This window comes from Pecten maximus, chromosome 10, assembly GCF_902652985.1.
Source record: "Pecten maximus chromosome 10, xPecMax1.1, whole genome shotgun sequence".
NCBI lineage: Eukaryota > Metazoa > Mollusca > Bivalvia > Pectinida > Pectinidae > Pecten > Pecten maximus.
In genome coordinates, this window is record NC_047024.1 from 28,194,172 (window position 1) to 28,208,645 (window position 14,474).

Sequence of the window (14,474 nt, forward strand, 5' to 3'; positions counted from 1 at the left end):
TCAATTTACATCTTCACTCCTGCTGACGTCGTCATACCTTGTTTTTCCTCCATCTTCTGTTGCTTAACAGAATGTTAAATGACATTGAAACAAATTCGTCTTTCGGTGATACGTTCAAGGTCACTCCTGATTTCAGATTGGGTATATAGTCCAAATTAATTTCCCCTTTTTTTAATTAATCAAGAAACGTGATTTGTAATTTAAATAATGCATGTTTAAATACCGAATTAGCATAGTAGACTGTCATTAAGGCGCATAAATACTGCTGTAAATTATGAAACGGTACGTGTATATGTACTCTTTCATTGTGTCATTAGTTAAGTTAATTTAATCTTTTCCGGAAATGTGGCAGGCTGCGGTCTGTTTAACTCATACCTATATTACATTGGCCTACCTTAGATTTACAGAGACACTAGGCCGTGATTGTAATTGTATGCAAATTTAGATCGTGCCGATTTACATTACCGAGTGCCTAATTGTTCGGCGGATGACTTGATTGAAGTATCGTGACGCAACAATGTAGGAAAATGCTCGGGACTATATAAGGCCGGTCTCGACGGAGGCTTAATCAGAAATCTTTTCTCCAAACTTTCGGCTGGTCATCGGTAACGGACATTAGCAAACGAGAATGATGAACATGAAGCTGATCTTCGGTCTCGTTGTCCTCGTGGCACTTGCCGTTTCTGGTGAGTTTTATATTTATTTTATATTGACTTTTCATACCTGCAGGATGATATTCTGTTCTATACACTGCATAGCTTGAAACATTATGAGGATCTTTGATATTGATAAATGTATCATAGTAAAAATTCTAGTCTTCAAATACTAACTGGATATTTGATGTATATCAGTAATAATATAACACTTCAAAATTTAATTTACCTTCAAATACGAACTGGATATCTGATAGTATATCAGCATAAAACTGTACAACCTAATTATCCTTAATATGCTGGCTGGATATTTGATATTTATCAATCTAGCTATGCTTATCTTCAAACTGGTAAATCAAAATTATTTATTTTTATGAAATGAAATTTATCTTATTTTAAATGAAAATATGTTTATAGTAGGTTTCCTCAGTGCAGATGTAGACTTTGTTTTAGTAATCTATTAAATTTAGTCTTTAATAAAAAATTCCTAAGGTCACATCAATATGAAACATTGAGCATGGATAATAAAAACTCTTAAACATAGAATGGTATTTTAAAATGAGTTTAACAGATCTAGAATAAAAGTTTTATGTAACTGTTACTGAACAATATCTTTTTAGTATGATATGCATTTGTGATTATATATTTCAATAATAAACTATTTAAAGATATGTTATATCAATGAAGCTGCCCTTGCTACAGTTACGGGATCATATTAACATGTTAAATACTGCTACCTGGTATGATTTTAGGCCTTTGTTTTGAAAACAAAATTACTGAAACACTTTAAGAATTATTCAATAGACAGGAAATAATGTGAGAAAACAGTACATATTGTTGCTGGATACATTAAAAACAAATTATGGTTTGATATCATACATATGAAACATGTATATGGAAATAAATGCAATGAATTTATTAAGTTATTTTTGTTTATTAAGTAATTTCCTTGGGGCAAGTTCTTCTTGTGGTTTCCGTTAGATTTTTTTAATAACTTGGGGCTATTTTTACTTTATTTTTACTTATTGTGCTAGATTTTTCTGTGTCAGATTTTGAAATAGTTCATTTCACAAGTTCACATTATTTTCTAGCTATTATTATTAATACTTATTCCCTAGCATAACGTGAATGTCGAGCTCGGTTGTGTCCATCAAATGACAGATAACTCTAGGCTTTCCTTCATAGAATAAAACAAACTACCTTAATGAAGTAGTGTCAAAATTTGATAATCAATTATACCAGGTAATTAATTTATATTTAACTTGACCTTAATATAACCTCAAACTGACATTGAAAGTCATCACAGTGATGCTACAATTTAGCATGTATCTTAATCTTATAAATAACCTTTAAAGATGTTTGATGAAGGAAGAAGAATTGTGGGTAAAATTGCTATCAAACTTTTATATGATTTAATTGAAAAAATCAATCAATTATCATAGCGAGGAAAATGATACTTCAAATGTACAAAGATATAAGTATTTTAAACCAAAACATAAAAAAATAGTTTAGAATATTGATAAAAGATTTTTTTTCTATGAAATTGTGATTTCTTTCTTTCTTTCTTATGAAAAGATTAAATTATTGATATCTATGCATGCTTTAAACCTTATCATATTTATTCAGTTATTGTAAAAATATCATTGTTTTCACCATGATCGCTAGGATTCTGGAAATAAGTACAAATGTGTTCACATAGATAATCAGCCAATGAGAATGGATCACGTGACTGGATCACATGATAATTGAGATTTCTGTGGAATGCTATGGACTTGAAACTTCTTAAGTCTTTTATCAAGAACGAAATTTGAAATATTAAACTGCAATGAAGAGCTGTTCCGTACTTCTTAAATACTCATTGATAAGTGATAAAATCCTAAAGGATACCAGGAAATTTAAATGACCCTAAAATAATAAAATGTAGAAAAGAATTCCTACGTATTTTACAACGCAATCAAATTTATAAATCTTGATACTGGGTTAGTGTATTCAACCATTTAAAACCTGGGAATATGCTGTTCCGGTGCTTCGGAATATAGCAGTTTAGACAGGAAATATGAATGGATATATAAATCGTTTCAACAAGTAATCTCACAGAATTATACAAATAACACCTAGTCAAACCCGCACTAAAAGATACAGTGGAAATGGTATACATAACACCTACTAGAATTATGTAAATTTGAATACAATTAGCAGTGTGCATTCTTTAATACAGCCCTCTCTCACTCTATCTCTCTCTCTCCCTCTATATCACAAAGCTAGGACTTTTATAAAAGATAATTTAGGATACATATAGTGGGGGGAACCTTTAGTGTGTGGAATTACATACGTGAAAACTGACATTGTTTTAATTAAGTAGAAAATATTAATATGCCAAACTTGTTATTTTGACAACAAGAAAATAAATATCATCCGCTTATTAAGATCCAGAAAAGCCAAAAACTTAAATGGCAGACAATCTTTTAAGGAATAAAATAAAATACACGAAACATTATCGAAACGGTTAAGTCTAAATCAGCATAAATGATATCGCACAAATTATCATTGGGTCAAGCTGTACCTGAAACATTGTCATTGAATCATATTGTACCTTAAAAACAGTGGAAAACAAGCTCTTCAAATTCATATATTTGAACTTGAACTTAAGCAGGTTCAATGCAATGTATCAATTGACATAAAAATGTATTTATATATACTGAGTATGATAATGAATCTGAAAAAAGAATTTCGTCCATGATCCCGCTTTTAATTCAACAACAAGTGATTTAATAGTTCAGGTTCAAATAAAGATGAAACGCCGAGTTTGCAGTTGTGAACAACAATAAATTCAGATTTTGCTGTATCCTTTCGATTTTTGATACAAGAAGAAGTGACTGCCTACTTTATATAAACTTTTTATGAATTTAACTGACCAAATTATTCTTTTTAACAACATATATACTTAATTCAAAACCATTTTCATTGACCATGTCGTCAACGTTTTCTCTTTACAGCGCCGTTGGATACAGACAAGGATACGGACATGGACTTAGAAAACCATTTGAACAACCTTTTGAACGAAGCTGCCGGAGCTGATGCAGCTGCCGATGCTGCCGTCGAGGAGGCTGCCCCTGCAGCACCAAAAGCAAGCAAGAGCAAGAAATCAAGCGGTGGTGGCGGCGGCGGCGGCGGCGGCGGTGGCGGCAATAATGGAGGAGATGCTGACGATAGCTCTTCCAGCAGTGGAAGCGATTCAGGTAGCTCTAGCAGTAGTGGATCTGGTGAAGAAGGTGATGACAGCAGTTCCGATTCCAGCTCTGATTCTGGATCATCCAGTTCTGGATCCGATTCCGGCTCCGACTCTGGATCCGACTCTGGCTCCGACTCTGGATCCGATTCTAGCTCTTCTAGCTCTTCCAGCAGCAGTGATGGCTCTGATGATGGTTCCGATGAAGGTTCAGATTCAGGTGATGATGCTGACTCCGATGATGATGATGATGACGATTCTAATGATTCCGATGATTCTGATAACTCTGGTTCCAACGGCGAGTCTGACTCCGATAACTCCTCATCTGATGACGGTGATGGTTCCGACTCCGGTTCCGATTCCGGCCGAGACAGCCAATCTGATGATGATTCTGATAATGATTCTGATGACTCCGATGACTCTGATGATTCATCCAATGATGTAAATGAATCCAACTCTGATGAATCTGATGCTGGAGCTGGTGGAAATGGTGGTGATGGTGATGGCGACAGCTCTTCCAGCAGTAGTTCCGACTCTGGATCCGACTCCGGATCTGACTCAGGTTCCGATTCTGGATCCGATTCTGGCTCCGACTCTGGATCCGACTCTAGCTCCTCCAGCAGCAGTGATGGCTCTGATGATGGTTCTGATGAAGGTTCAGATTCAGGTGATGATGCTGATTCCGATGATGATGATGATGACGATTCTAATGATTCCGATGATTCTGATAACTCTGGTTCCAACGGCGAGTCTGACTCTGATAACTCCTCATCTGATGACGGTGATGGTTCCGACTCCGGTTCCGATTCCGGCCGAGACAGCCAATCTGATGATGATTCTGATAACGATTCCGATGACTCAGATGACTCTGATGATTCCGAAGGTGATCCTGATGAATCCGATTCTGATGAATCCGGTGCTGCTGGTGGTAATGGAGGTGATGCTGATGGATCCAGCTCAAGCTCTTCCAGCAGTGGAAGTGACTCCGGCTCTGACTCAGGTTCCGACTCTGGATCCGATTCCGGCTCCGACTCTGGATCCGACTCTGGCTCCGACTCTGGATCCGATTCTAGCTCTTCCAGCAGCAGTGATGGCTCTGATGATGGTTCCGATGAAGGTTCTGATTCAGGTGATGATGCTGATTCCGATGATGATGATGATGACGATTCTAATGATTCCGATGATTCTGATAACTCTGGTTCCAACGGCGAGTCCGACTCTGATAACTCCTCATCTGATGACGGTGATGGTTCCGACTCCGGTTCCGATTCCGGCCGAGACAGCCAATCTGATGATGATTCTGATAACGATTCCGATGACTCAGATGACTCTGATGATTCCGAAGGTGATCCTGATGAATCCGATTCTGATGAATCTGGTGCTGCTGGTGGTAATGGAGGTGATGCTGATGGATCCAGCTCAAGCTCTTCCAGCAGTGGAAGTGACTCCGGCTCTGACTCAGGTTCCGATTCTGGCTCCGATTCTGGCTCCGACTCTGGATCCGACTCTGGATCCGATTCTAGCTCTTCCAGCAGCAGTGATGGCTCTGATGATGGTTCCGATGAAGGTTCTGATTCAGGTGATGATGCTGATTCCGCTGATGATGATGATGACGATTCTAATGATTCCGATGATTCTGATAACTCTGGTTCCAACGGCGAGTCTGACTCTGATAACTCCTCATCTGATGACGGTGATGGTTCCGACTCCGGTTCCGATTCCGGCCGAGACAGCCAATCTGATGATGATTCTGATAACGATTCCGATGACTCAGATGACTCTGATGATTCCGAAGGTGATCCTGATGAATCCGATTCTGATGAATCTGGTGCTGCTGGTGGTAATGGAGGTGATGGATCCAGCTCAAGCTCAAGCTCAAGCTCCTCTGGCTCTGACTCCGATGCCGATAGTTCCAACTCAGGATCTTCTTCTGGTTCTGATGAAGAGGATGATTCCGGCTCTAGTTCTAGTTCTGATGGATCCTCTGATGGTGACGCCGATGGTTCCTCCTCTTCAGACTCCTCTTCAGAAGAAGACGCATAAATTAGATATATCAGAATTAGACATTGATTTAGATTTGAATACATGAAATAATATAAACGGTGTGTTCGCGTGATGTGTGAGGAAAGACAATCAATACTATGGCAAAACTAACGCACTTTAGGGATTTCATAAATGTCCTAAGTATCTTCCTTAACTTGCCGCGATGTAATTTACTTGTAATGATATGATTTGTACTATTGTTAATATAATTTTTTAAAACAGAATTTGGACATCATTATTCACAATGCTATCTTATGGTGTCAGAGGTCATTCTAAATCACCTGCAACAGTGCCAGTGATCATGGGCTATCCACTCCGCGTCTTGGTGTTGTCAGCAATCTACACAGACAGCTCATCAGTATACGTTTTCTTGTTTTATTTGATTAAAACGTATGTTAACGTATGTTTCGTTTCTGTCAAGTTGTGAAAAGAGCAATATTTTTCCAACGTATCTAAACATGCACATCTTGCTACCAACGGCACAACAGGTAGTTTTTTTTTCTATGAAAACGCATTTGCCAACCAACTAGGCTATCCATTTTGATACGACATATGAATGTTAGCTTTTCGTCAGGGAACTGTATCGATGCAAGAATCACGTAGTTATCATACTATAGTGATATGACTGAATGATGTAGTGTTTCACTATTAAAGGCACATGGATGTGTGGGTATTAATTAGTGTTTCACCATTAAAGGCACATGGGTGTGTGGGTATATAAAGGTCACAGGCGATGCAAAATAATGGAAGATATTCGTAGCATTCTAATATAGTACATACGTTAAATTATTAAACCAATTGATCTATCTCGTTAATTTACCCATCATTCTCAGATAGATAATGTTTCTGTTGTTGAATAAAACATATGTCACTGACAAACATATTATTACCCTTTGTTATTTTTACAGTTGGCATTGAAAGTAAAACAAGCAAAAAAAATGTCTGAAACTTTAAATCCATGGTTACTGTCTTGGCGAGTGGTTTTAACCACAACGACATGTGCTTTTCATGGTGACGTTAATGGACAAAACGTCATAAGCAGGCTTTGATGACGTTTACAGACAGAAAGTCAGGTGTTGACGTTTCTGTCCAAAACTACCGTGAAATAGAACATTAGTAAGACGAGATGGGATAGTCATAACTAGATTCTTTGCATCTGATGAGTTTCCATTATTTTGGTATCGCCTGTGGACTCTCCATTATTTTGGTATTGCCTGAGTATTCCCCTCTATTTTGGTATTGGCTGAGGACTCCCCTCTGTTCTTGTATTTTCTGGAGACTCTTATCTTGGAATATGACATTTCAATAGTATCTACATTGCGCATCGATACACCTTTAACGGAACATTATTGATCATACGGCAACCCAATTGCCGTGTTACTTACATTCAAGACGATGGTCACGACATCTGTTTCTGTTTCCGACAGTGGGAATATAGTGATGGCATTTAGATAAAGATAACCAACATTTAATTTCTGTTGTAATTTGTTCCTATGGAAACGAGCGTTTCGATTCTAAAACTATTGATTTTTTTTTACGTGATATATAAACCTGAAAAACTGTAATACTCGAAGAATTCTTTGGCTCTATCACTTTGTATAAATAGATATTTACATCACAGTAGAAAAGGGCATACTGAATGTAAAAGACCTTGCAATCTTTCACCACTGTTTAACTTACAGCACGCTTACTGACAGACAAATATATAACAGTACCCATCAATTACACCGGATCGTATGCCAAAGTGTCCGAGTGACATACCGAAACATTGGATAGAGAGGTTGATTTTGACCTAGTCTAAATGATTGACTGGTTATACAAGCTAAACATCTACGCAGGGGAGATACCGGTTAAATAGAAAAAAAATACGCATATATCAAACAGTCAAAACATAAAGAAGGTCACAAGAAATATGAAAAAATAGACTCCATAAACGCCTATAAAAATGACCAAAAACATGCGCTCTTGAACAATACCCTTGGTATCCTTTTACACCCAAACATAACAATTTATTAACAACACAAGATTTCGAGAAATCCAGGTTGGTGAAGATCACGTGGGGAAATATTCGACATATATCACTATCTCATTTGGAAATACTCTTATTTCGATGAGCGATATGTGGATAGGCTTGTCTTATATGCCTGGTGGTTCCGTTGTCATTACCCCAGTTGTCTTTTTGAGAACGTGACATTAACTCGGATTTGACATAGATATGTGTATCCTATTCAGATTGGATAAATATACACGATACACATTTTCAGATTTGAAACCTTTTGACGGCCTCTGCAGTGTTAGACTTTTCTAGATGTTTCTTGTCGTCAGATATACTTGGGGACTCCGAACTAATGATATGCTACCACGCCATGTTTGTGATACTAGTATGAAGATTTTATTAATATATATATTGTCTACCGGTAGTATTATAACAAGGCCAGGCTTGCATTGATCACTACACCATGATGTAAAGTCATTTGTTTATCTATAAACACTCTAATCTTTGTCATAGTATTCCTAATACTGATGTTTTTATCGTTCCTTCTAACGCTTTCTTGATATAGGTAACTTTCCAAAATAATATGCATGGCAAAGGCACAAAATATTAAGTAGATCAGATAGTATACTTAGATATATAGGCCTATCTATAAATGTATACATAAAGAGAGTACGGAATTCAATAGTGCATTTACGTATAATCTTATTAAGACAGATACATTATATGTTGAATGATGGGTTTAAAACTGAATTTGAACTAAAGCATATAAATACGACTGTCCTATAAAGTATCCATTGATTTCATTATTTTGGATCACCTAAACCCCCAAAATACTTGTTACAGAGATATGAATTTAACAGGCTTATTCTACGAATAGACGAAAGTGAAATCACTACTGCCAACTGGTTTTACATTTTAATGGAGGAAAAGAACAGACTTGTGAATTTAAATCACGATACTAAGTTATTCAATTTCCTGTTAAGTTGATTTACAGTCGAACTTTCATTACCAAACTCTGGTATCGTATGACATTTGAGAAGAGACACCTAAGGTCACGAAACAGAAACATCCACTAAATAAATTTCATATTTGCAAATGCTTAATATTACGACGTTACAGGCAGTTCGTTACGACATATGTCAATGTAGCGTGTCAACTCCACCATTTACAAGTGTTCTAAATGAGATAGAGGTCATAGTTTGTATTAATTATCATAATTCGGAGGACTAATTTGTAATTTCAATGCAAATTTATTTTCGGTGATGTTTGACTGACATTCTGTGTGTTATTTTGACAGGGTACAAAATTAACAATTAAGTATGGGTACTATGTAGTCATATAAAAAACAAATCCGAAAAACGAACGTTAAACGTTAATTACTCCCCGAAATAAGATAGAACTATTCTTTTTATTTAATCTTCTAACTTCGAATTTATTTTCGATGATGTTTGGCTGACAAACTACTTGCTTTTCTGACAGGAGTACATGTAGACCTATAAAACTGACAAACTAAACATGTACGCGTTATATTGCTATATCAAAAAGCAACACGGAAACTTATGTATCCATCTGAGGCAGGATAGATAAAGTCTTCGACACAGATCGCAGAAGCGCGTAAGAGCTAACAACATCTACTATGTTGACCCTTCGACATCTAGGAACTTATTCATTCCATCCCTGTTGTCCTGAAGTTTGCATTTATTCATTCTTTGCATATCTACATGAATACCAACATAATTCAGATAAGTATACTAGTAGATATTACACCTATTTCTCTGACCGAAAGGTATATAGAATTTTTGTTTCCCGCTATGACAAAAATAAACTAGATGATTATAAAAGATAAACATATACGATAAACAGTTTGGCACGGTGACACAACACATAGAATTAGACAAAGGAAAGGATCACAACGCGGATATATAGAGAATACATACTAGTAGTCAGTGTCTTAAAATATAAGCTGTATTTTGGCGAAGGTAAAGAAAAACAAAAGTGACGAGCCTTGCAATTTGGCGAGCCACTTTTGTCTTTCTGCCCCGAGCCAAAATACAGCTTATATTCTAAGACACTGACTATGTATTCTATTTATCGTGCAACAAAATAAGCATTTTTAAGTGAAACGGTATCAACAATGTCCCAAATATGTTCGCCTTTTTGTTGTTGTTTCACTTGGAAGTAGGTCAGTCGCACGTGCTAAGATTATAAAATACAGCTGTTTTCTGTCACTGCAGTATACAGCAAAAATACATATTTGGTGGATGTATTCCGACAATGCGGTGGCAGTTGCAGGATAAACACCGATACAGGAACAATGGCTGCCGTAACAACTTAGACATACCGGATAACAATGCACATAGATTAGATGATGACGTGCATTACTATACATTTGTATATATATTTAGTAATAGGCATGTTTAGTGCTTGGTTATGAATAAATAACTACACCGCATAGCTGTTTCTTCCTACGACGACTGTTCAGTGATGTTAGGGCCCAAAGATGTATGTGGAATTAGAGAAGAGAAGTTTGGAAAGTCAGAATTGTTTTACACAAATGTTAAATCATTGAGGTAAAGGTTATATTAACCCAATAATTTAGTTACTTTCATAGTTCCGCGATATTGGTATGCTGAGGTGCACGTGATACTTATAGAGATGGGCCACGAGACAGTATATATTAATACGATATCCTAATGTCACCGTTGTACTGTTAGGGGTATACGATATCCTAATGTCACCATTGTACTGGTAGCGGTATACGATATCCTAATATCACCGTTGTACTAGTAGCGGTATACGATATCCTAATGTCACCATTGTACTGGTAGCGGTATACGATATCCTAATGTCACCATTGTACTGGTAGGGTATACGATATCCTAATGTCACCATTGTACTGTTAGCGGATATTTTATGTCAGTTTTCCTAAGTTTCCTTCTGCGATTTCCTTACGTTTGGTTGATACCATCGCGCTGAAGGTAAACAGTTTTATTTTTGTTTCGTTGCTTTTCTTTCTTTTTCTTTATTGTTTGTTTACTTTGTATTGTTGTTTTTTTTACTTAAACCTAGAATAGTTACCCAGCTGCATGGTGTAGTTTTATTCATTATCAGACGGTTACTGTATATTTTACTTCAGACACTCTAGGTGTTTAAAAGTGTCATTATTCATTTGTGTCTCCTATGTATTTAGACAGTTACCAGCATGAAGAGACATAAAGATGACATCAGTGTTATCATTCTCGTCTACATGCTCTGCTTAACGCGAGGACAATAATTTCACGATCGTTAGCTTCGGTTTCCACAGCAATAAAATACTATCATAACATACAAAGGTCACATTTGCTATTTTAAATATGTATTCCAACCAGAGTAATACTATTATGAAGGATTTAAGAGACAATAATAAGCAGGGGCAACCAGCATTGTAACGAATAATGATTTTACCTTAAAATTGATAAAAAGCGAGAGAAATATGAACGAAATCAAAGTTTACACAGATGTGAAGAAAGGTCATACAGAGAGGTCAAGTATCAGCCTCCTTCTGATCAATTCATATTTTTGACCCCAAGGTTAAGGCCTAGGGCACTATTAATATTTCTAAAACTACATTTATATATATCAACCACTGAGGTATGTATGTTATGCAGATGATCTTGATCAAACTCTCAGTAAATATTAAGTTTTAGTAATAAATGTTATTCGAATTTCATGATGGGATGATTTCAATGACGTTCCATATAGCAATACAAGGAAAAACAATCGGTTATTCTCATCTCTCTTATTCATTATTCTATTTTTATTTATTTTTAAACGACCAGAAGAAAATTTTCATGGCTAAAGTTATAGTGATTAATAAAAGCAGGAAATTCTATCATGAATACTTATAAGTATATATACATGTTCTGTATGCGCAGATACAATATGTAACACTGGACATGCATTTTACATGCAGGAATTGTTATCATTTTAGAGCACGTTGTTAACCTATCGGTCCAAAGTGACGTCATGTACCAAAACTATTGTTAAAAAACACATTTCTTGTTATGTAGTTATGTAATTAAGTTTCCGAAAAAAAACCCATTATTTTCCATCGTGGCAAAGATATGCATGATACGCTACTCAAGCACTATTGAAACACCATGTAATCAGGGGTTCACCATTGTTGTCATTGAAAATTGAATGTCTGATCTATTTCTATAGTATTACAAATATAATATATATATATATATATTTGATTAGATACATTGTTAAAAATAATGGTTATGCGAATCGTTCGCATCAACTACAAAATATCGAGGAATTAACGACATTTACGAAGTGATAGATTTGCATTAGAGGCCAGAGATTTGTATGTATGAGAGAGGCCAGAGATTTGTATGAGAGGCCATTGATTTGTATGTATGAGAGAGGCCAGAGATTTGTATGAGAGAGGCCAGAGATTTGTATGAGAGGCCATTGATTTGTATGAGAGAGGCCAGAGATTTGTATGAGAGAGGCCAGAGGTTTGTATGAGAGAGGCCAGAGGTTTGTATGAGAGAGGCCAGAGATTTGTATGAGAGAGGCCAGAGATTTGTATGAGAGAGGCCAGAAATTTGTATGAGAGAGGCCAGAGATTTGTATGAGAGGCCAGAGGTTTGTATGAGAGAGGCCAGAGATTTGTATGAGAGAGGCCAGAGATTTGTATGAGAGAGGCCATTGATTTGTATGAGAGAGGCCATAGATTTGTATGGGGGCCAGAGATTTGTATGAGAGAGGCCATTGATTTGTATGTATGAGAGAGGCCATTGATTTGTATGAGAGAGGCCATTGATTTGTATGAGAGAGGCCAGAGGTTTGTATGAGAGGCCAGAGATTTGTATGTATGAGAGAGGCCAGAGATTTGTATGAGAGAGGCCATTGATTTGTATGAGAGAGGCCAGATATTTGTATGAGAGGCCAGAAGTTTGTATGAGAGAGGCCATTGATTTGTATGAGAGAGGCCATTGATTTGTATGAGAGAGGCCAGAGATTTGTATGAGAGAGGCCATTGATTTGTATGAGAGAGGCCATTGATTTGTATGAGAGAGGCCAGAGATTTGTATGAGAGAGGCCAGAGATTTGTATGTATGAGAGAGGCCAGAGATTTGTATGAGAGAGGCCATTGATTTGTATGAGAGAGGCCAGATATTTGTATGAGAGGCCAGAAGTTTGTATGAGAGAGGCCATTGATTTGTATGAGAGAGGCCATTGATTTGTATGAGAGAGGCCAGAGATTTGTATGAGAGAGGCCAGAGATTTGTATGTATGAGAGAGGCCAGAGATTTGTATGAGAGGCCATAGATTTGTATGAGAGAGGCCAGAGGTTTGTATGAGAGGCCATTGATTTGTATGAGAGGCCAGAGATTTGTATGAGAGAGGCAATAGATTTGTATGAGAGAGGCCAGAGGTTTGTATGAGAGGCCATTGATTTGTATGAGAGGTCAGAGGTTTGTATGAGAGGCCAGAGATTTGTATGAGATAGGCCATTGATTTGTATGAGAGAGGCCAGAGATTTGTATGAGAGAGGCGATTGATTTGTATGAGAGAGGCCAGAGGTTTGTATGAGAGAGGCCATTGATTTGTATGAGAGAGGCCAGAGATTTGTATGAGAGAGGCCAGAGATTTGTATGAGAGAGGCCATTGATTTGTATGAGAGAGGCCAGAGATTTGTATGAGAGAGGCCAGAGATTTGTATGAGAGAGGCCATTGATTTGTATGAGAGAGGCCATTGATTTGTATGAGAGAGGCCAGAGATTTGTATGAGAGAGGCCAGAGGTTTGTATGAGAGAGGCCATTGATTTGTATGAGAGAGGCCAGAGATTTGTATGAGAGAGGCCAGAGATTTGTATGTATGAGAGAGGCCAGATATTTGTATGAGAGAGGCCAGAGATTTGTATGAGAGAGGCCATTGATTTGTATGAGAGAGGCCATAGATTTGTATGAGAGAGGCCAGAGATTTGTATGAGAGAGGCCATTGATTTGTATGTATGAGAGAGGCCATTGATTTGTATGAGAGAGGCCATTGATTTGTATGAGAGAGGCCAGAGGTTTGTATGAGAGGCCAGAGATTTGTATGTATGAGAGAGGCCATAGATTTGTATGAGAGAGGCCATTGATTTGTATGAGAGAGGCCAGATATTTGTATGAGAGAGGCCAGAGGTTTGTATGAGAGAGGCCATTGATTTGTATGAGAGAGGCCATTGATTTGTATGAGAGAGGCCAGAGATTTGTATGAGAGAGGCCATTGATTTGTATGAGAGAGGCCAGAGATTTGTATGAGAGAGGCCATAGATTTGTATGAGAGAGGCCAGAGATTTGTATGAGAGAGGCCAGATTGATTTGTATGAGAGAGGCCAGATATTTGTATGAGAGAGGCCATAGATTTGTATGAGAAAGGCCAGAGATTTGTATGAGAGAGGCCATTGATTTGTATGAGAGAGGCCAGAGATTTGTATGAGAGAGGCCATTGATTTGTATGAGAGAGGCCAGAGGATTTGTATGAGAGAGGCCATTGATTTGTATGAGAGAGGCCAGA

At 37.2% G+C, this 14,474-nt stretch overlaps 1 protein-coding gene across 1 annotated transcript; it reads left to right on the top strand.

The window, feature by feature from the left end:
* The first annotated feature begins 555 nt into the window (after positions 1-555).
* Positions 556-6,806, top strand: LOC117336299 (dentin sialophosphoprotein-like). Its single transcript, XM_033896787.1, has 2 exons — positions 556-686; positions 3,650-6,806. The coding sequence occupies exons 1-2, from the start codon at positions 629-631 to the stop codon at positions 5,923-5,925; spliced, it is 2,334 nt and encodes a 777-aa protein (XP_033752678.1). The 5' UTR covers positions 556-628; the 3' UTR covers positions 5,926-6,806.
* The last annotated feature ends 7,668 nt before the right edge of the window (positions 6,807-14,474 follow it).